This window comes from Alligator sinensis, unplaced genomic scaffold (genome assembly GCF_000455745.1).
Source record: "Alligator sinensis unplaced genomic scaffold, ASM45574v1 scaffold777_1, whole genome shotgun sequence".
In the NCBI taxonomy this organism is placed as follows: Eukaryota; Metazoa; Chordata; order Crocodylia; family Alligatoridae; genus Alligator; species Alligator sinensis.
Genome location: NW_005841882.1, coordinates 1481887 through 1488769, shown reverse-complemented (window position 1 = coordinate 1488769; position 6883 = coordinate 1481887). Strand labels below are relative to the sequence as shown.

Sequence of the window (6883 nt, the reverse complement as noted above, 5' to 3'; positions counted from 1 at the left end):
CAGCAGAGGTCCAATGTTGCCCTTGCTTTTACTCCGGCTCCCCACATATCTAAAAAAGGACTTTTTATTTTCCTTGATATTTGTAGCTAGCTGGAGTTCCATCGCAGCCTTGGCTTTCCTGGGTTGCTCTCTGCAAGTCCAGACCAGAGCAGAGTATTCCTCCTTGGTGGTGGTTCCAGTCCTCCATCCTTTGTATGTCTTCCTCTTAAGATGCAGGAGGTCCACTAGTTCCCTGGAGAGCCAAGGGGGCTGCTGTGCCCTTTTGCTGCCTTTCCTCCAAGATGGGTTAGACTTTGCTTGCACACCCAGGATTGCTCCCTTGAGCAACCACTCATCCTGAACTCCCCTCTCCATTTTCCCTTAAGCAACCAGGTTTCTGTCTCAGTTTCTTTCCTGGCTGTCTCCTCCTTGTCACCTCTTATCTGCTCCCCCCAATCTCTAAGCTGTCAGCCTGTTTGCAGCCCCAAACTCCCAGGTTTCTGCCTCTCTCTCTCTTTTCTGGCTGTCTCCTCCTTGTCACCTCTTATCTGCCCCCTCCCCCACCCCCCCAATATCTCAGCTGTCTGCCTCAGTTTCCAGCCCCAGTCTACCTTAAGTAAACCCAAGCCTCAGTTTCTCAGCCAGTTTCTCTGTAGTCCACTGGTTCTAATCCTGGTTCTGGCAACTTTCACTCCCTACACTTTAACTCTGTCTCTCACTTTAACCTTCCCCCAAGTATCCCAGGTACCCCAAGCACACACATACACACTGTAGCATCCAAGTTAGTAACTTACCTGTGTGTATGTGTAGGTGGGTTGTATGTGTGTGAACTGGGGAGTGTGTGTGTGTGTGTGTATATATATATATATATATATATATGTCATTGTGTGCATGATATACAAATGATGTGTGTCTAACTTTTGGGGTATATAGTGTATGTCCTTGAATTGGTAATAGGTATGTATGTGCCTAGGCTGGTTTAGATGTGTATTTGCCGAGTTGGTAGTGTGTGTGTGTATGCATCTAATTGATTTGTGTGTTTGTACATGTGCAATTGTGTCACACCCTCCTGTCTAACAGCGCAATACTGAAATCCAAAGAGTTGGCCTGACCCCACAAGGCAATACCACCATACCACTGGCACAATTATTATGCACTATGCTGGCAGCAATTTCTGCCCCCCTCTGATCTTGGTGCCTGGGGCAGCTGTCCTTGTCACCCCACCTTAGTTATACTACTGTCTGTATACTAAAATAAGATGTGGAAATTAAATGAGTTTTTCCCAATATTCTCCACTTTTTTCTTAATTTAAAGTTCTTCTTAATAGTGCTGCCATCCTCAATCCCAGAGGGGCATTCCCCCAGATACAAAGGTGGACTCCATCCTTCAAGAGTCCTGTTTTCTAAATGCATACCAAAACCTTCTTTATAATCCTAGACCCATCTTCATTTCACTTAACTAAAATCGTGGTTTATTGTCAGAGCTTAGCAAAATCCAGAGTCTGAGGGTGCACTTGGTTGCTAGGGAGTATTTTTGCCCTTGTAAGCATTTAAAAAGACCAAAAAAAAATGGCGCTTTACTTTAAATTCAGTGTGTCTCCATGCTGAGCCTACACATACCCAAAGAGGCAGCACCTTAGTTGGATCTGGCTCACCTCACATCTGTATATATCAGGCACTTTACTGGGGCTTTTTTGGCACTTTTATCTAATAGCTGACTGAAGTGCCCGATCTGTACAGATGCTGCAGAGCCAAGTCTAAGTAGCATGCTGCTTCTTCTGATAAAGCACTTTTTTGGAGAGGAGTGTGGGGGTGTAGAGGTTAATGTCTGCAAGCAGCCATAATGTCTATTTTCCGTGTCACTTCCTTCAGTTCACCAATAGATGGCAGCTGGGAGCTTCTTCATGTTCTGCTACAGAGCACAGACACACAGGAAGGATCTGAAATGGAAAAAGTAATTATGATAGGTAGTCAGTAATGCCAACTGTCATGAAAACATCATGAGATTTGGGATTTCTAAGTCAAAATAACTGACTCATGATCTCTCAATCGAACTCTCAAATCTCCGGATTTGTCCCAGCTGGTAATTTAGTGGCGGGGAAGGTGCAGGGTAAAAGGGAAAGGGTGAGGGGAGGGGGAGATTGAGGCCCCCACGGTAAGGAAGTGATTGGGGCAGGAGCAGGGGCTCAGGTGAGTGGGGCCGCAGGGCTGGGGTGAGTCATCCTGAGCCAAGGGGAGGGGCTCATCCCCCCACAGCTGTGCACACCCTCAGAGGAGGCATGGGGGCCTCTGCCCTCACGGGGCAGAGGCAAGCTGCCCACTGTGGGCTCAGGACTTTGTGCCCTGATACCTTTGCCTAGGGAGCTCAGATGCATGACACCATTGCTGCTTGGTGGCCAAGCAGGGGACATGGGGCATGCTGGCCATGCAGCACGTCCCCTGCCCACCCAGTGACAGGAAGCACACTGGTGTCATGCATCTGAGCTCCCAAGGCAAAGACAGCAGGGCACAGGGCCTCGAGCCTGCAGCAGGCAGTCTGCCTCTGCCTTGCAGGGGGTACGTGCCCCTCCATGACTCCCCCAGGGATGCGCGCAGCTGCAGGGAGCCTCATACCCACCATGCCTCTGGACAGCTTGCCCCAGCCCCAGGGCCCCATTCACCTCAGCCCCTGCTCCTGCCCCACTCCCTCCCCCAGTGTGGGGGCCTCAATTTTCACCCCCACCCCTTCTTTCTCCTCCCACTCCTTCCCCTCCACTTACCAGCTGGGGGCTGTCTGTATCAGTCTGTGTGGCTGTGTGTCTGCTCCTCACTCCCAAGTCACAGCACCCCCAGCCCTGATGTTGCCTCTCACTCCTGGCCCACAGTACCCCGCATCCTGCCAGGGTGTGTGGGGACCCTCCCTCCCCGGGCCCCAAACCTCCTCCTCTCACCACACACCCACAGCCCCCCAGACCTTCACAAATACCCCCTCCCCTCCTACACACACACGCTTTAAAAATATCATCTCATGATTTACATGCCAATCTCTTGATTTTTAAAGAGTTCATGTCATGATTTTTGGCATGGTGGGGTTGGCAATACTGTGTAGTTATAATGACTGACAATTTTCTTACTTCCTCTACCTCACAGTATCTGTCTTTAATGCAAGATATGCAGGGTGTGGATATGAACTACAAGGTTTTGTTATATAGCAATTTCTTATGGTAATTTTTATGGCTATTTTTATGATAAACTGTAGCCAGTTTATCTCACTTTGCTAGAAAAAATGAAGTATTACAGAGGCAAACTCAGCTCCCCTTCTCTAATCTCTGGACTAATTTTAAAAAGGATATTCTCAGAATCACTTCTTCATCTTAAGAAACTTAAACTTGCCTTTAAACGTAACCCCCTCCCTCTCTTCTCCACCTTCACAGCTTCCCTCCATCCCTCTGTGTTGATAAGCTTACCAGGTTGGGAACCAGAGAGCTCTTTTTATTCCCTCCACTCAGACAGCTATTTTGTTCTCTATCAGAAGGCTGAATTCTTCATAACTGAAATAATTCAAGTTTAAAAATGACACACCAGTGCCAACAAGACTAAGACTTTGATTCTTTCTAGTTTTTAAAAACCTGAGGAAATAAATTAGTTAAGAAAATATAAGGCCCTCCTTTGTTTCACTTTCTTCCATATAAGTTTTTGAAAAACAGCACAGAAAGAGAGAGAGGTAGTTATGTTCTGTATCCTCCTGTGTAAAGTTTGGCCAAGTGTATAGCATTTGGTCTGCTGTCTTCTGGAAAAGATAGCAAATACACAGATAGAAAAAAAATAATATGTAGGAGTCTGATATTGCAAAGCCCTGATCACCCCCATAAGACCCAGTCCTTACTAGGCAAGCATGAAACAAAGCCAAATAAAAGCATGTCTAATTGCAACATCTTCTCATTTGGATTTTTTATAAATGAACAAAAAAAGCTAGCTCATCCATTTCCATTTCTATTTCTAATCTTCACTTTTTTCTTTTTTTTTCTTTTTTTGTAAATAATGCTAGAAACCAAAGCAGGGAAATAATGTCAAAGTGATGTTGTTGCCATGGTGGTACAGCAAATATTTGAGAAGCAAGAATTCTTGGGTTTTATTTCTTTTATTAGATCAACTGTGTGGTTGGAATAGATTTCAACAAGCTTTTGAATGCAATGAATTCTTCTTCAGCAGAGAAACCCTGTTCTCTTTGAAAACAGAACTTCATTCATCCCATGTAGCTGGCACACCAAAGCAATTAGTCATCAACACAGTCCCTTTCTGCCATCTTGTGGCATTTCAGTGTTAGCGTGGTTCCAGTTCAGAATAATGTGTTTAGAAGTTCAAAAGGACTTAACCTTATTATTTTTAGCTGTATCCATGTAGTGGGTATGGATTAATTCCGTGTCATTTCCAAGAAAGTTTTCTAGTCCCAACTGTGAATTTACAAATATTCATATGAATTTACTGAGTGATAAATGCATGGAAAAACTCCTATTGATTTAAAAGAGGTCAGGATTTCATCAGCTTGAATATTCTGTTATATTACAAATGAAAGTAAAGTCAAAGCAAATATTGTAAACAGAATTTGAAAGATTAACCTTTTTGCTGGAAAAAGTAACTGAAAACTGACTCTTGGAAATATCAAATCCATAGTTTGTTCCTAAATAGAAGGCAAAATAGGGATTAACTGCTTTAGAGATTAACTGTACCACACATGAACTTTAGTTGTTCTTCATTTGAAATATGTGGTCCTTTTATTTTTAAAACAACTATCCATTATTTCAAGTCTGCATAAGGATATAGCTTCCAATATGGGCCCTTATATCCCTATCCAGAACATGTTATATATTAAATTATTTTTTATGATACAAAATAAAGAACCTTATAACAATGCATGACAGTCAGCTTTCCTGTGCTTGCTTTCAGACTGGAATCACCAACTCGATCTTTGAGCATGGATGCACCAAAAGGAATTAACATTAAAGCCCAAGCTGGGAATATTGAAGCACTTTCTCAGATGGATATCAAGTTACAGAGTAGTGATGGAGTGGTGAGCGTGATAAATCAAATTTTTACGTTATGGTTTTAACTGATATTATGTGATAGTGTCATCAGCATCATTAAGCCCTTTTCAGTTCCAACAGTGTGATTGTTCAGATTTTAGTAAATAGGCTGACAGCTTCAGATTATGATGCCATAATAATGCATTTTTTATAGAGCAGGGGACTACATAATAATATGAAATGTTATTACTGTTAAATGAGTGTAAGGAAAGACTAAATTCTCTTTGTAAATTTAGCCCTTGGGCCTTGTTTAGTTCCACATTACAATGTCTAATCTCCAAGTACCTTTTGACTACTGAAATCTTCAGCTCAGAGTTAGACTTTGAGGCCTACATCCTCAGAGGTATATAGGCTCCTTCTGACTCGTTAGCTACCTGCCCCCACTGGCTGCATTCTATTAGTAGCCTCTGATGCTGCCTACCTTCAGCGCAGAAGTTTCTGCCCATGGTATGTAGTGCTCCTGCTACATATTACATATATTACACAATTAACAGCTTAGTTATGTGATAAATTTAGACCAGGCACCCATGCAAAGTAATTATCACAGGATAAAAATGACTATCTAGCTATGAAAGGAGCCAACCAGCTGTAAAGTTAATGCTTGAAAATATATAACAGCTCTATAGCTGGTTTCTATCCAGCTTTAATTTGAATGTGATTGTGTAGTAAGGCCCTAGGTATAGGCCCACTGAGCATGCAAGTATAACATAAGTCCATAAGAATTTCTTTTTCCTGGATCAGACCATAGGTCCACCTAGCCCCAGTATCCTGTCTCATGCAAGGCCAAAGAGTGGATGCTGAGGGGGACAGAAATAGATTATGTGCAAAATTTTCCTCCCTCTGTTCCTCTCCTATCAGTGCTTCATTTGTAAAACCACTTGAGAACTGATTTTGCCCCACAGCTGACTATAAAGGTGATGCCCTGTAGGTGCTAAAATGGGATTTTCAAAATTCTTGCCTATCTTGCCAACAAAGACTGATGATACTAGGCATGCTTACAGAAGCCATCTAGATCTAAAGAATATGGATGGGCAAGTGTGAGAGTGTAAAGAGACCCCCTTCCCCCTTTTTCAGTAGCTCAGTGGAGAGAGTACTCATTTATGAGACATACCTTCAAGTCAGTGCTCTAACTCAGGCAGAGTAGAAATATAATACCAGTTCCTCAGCATCACAGGTGGGCACTCTAACCATTGGGATAATCTGCAATCTGGATGTTACATACACAGATGTAACATCCGCACCTTTTCTTTTGTAAGGCCGCATCTGGCTTGTTTGTGCTGTAATTCAGCCTACAGGTTGCCCTGGTGAAACAGGCAAGAGAACACCTAGTTTGAGAAGGCTGTTTCAAGGCTTACTGGGATGGGGCTAAACTCAACTTTTTAGGGAGGGTATTGATACTTGGTAGGTTTGCAGGTGATTAGAAACAAAACCATGGGTACCTACAAAGGAAGGCAGTAGAGCTTTTCAGGATATCAATGGATCTATGTCCTTCCCCTCTCAGAGTATACCTACTGGATACAGAGTTTCCCTATGCCTGAAGGGCATTTGTGCCCGAAAGCTTACAAAAAACAAATTTCCAACTGTTTAGTTAGTCTAATAAAAGATATCACATCTATCCAAAGAACCTTGTCTACCTACTGGATAAGGATTTATGCAAAAGACAGTAGCGGAGGCAGCATCCCCCTTTCACCATTTGGCCTAGAGGTTAAAGTACTCAGTTGTCATCTGGGAGGCAAAGGTTCACTTCTCTTTTCTGAGAGAAATGGGAACCCACATAATCTGCTCTATAAGAGAATGTGCTGACTGACAAGCTATAAAGGATTCTTAAGTAATGCTTTTTCA

The 6883-nt window shown here is 43.1% G+C and overlaps 1 protein-coding gene across 2 annotated transcripts in view; it reads left to right on the top strand.

Moving 5' to 3' along the window:
• Positions 1-6883, top strand: part of SGCG (sarcoglycan gamma) — a 225619-nt gene that overhangs the window by 217717 nt on the left and 1019 nt on the right. For both annotated transcript variants that reach the window (XM_006017618.3, XM_025196621.1), the window contains one exon: positions 4905-5028. In XM_006017618.3, the coding sequence (XP_006017680.1) occupies positions 4905-5028 (124 nt within the window). The remainder of the gene's footprint in view (positions 1-4904; positions 5029-6883) is intronic.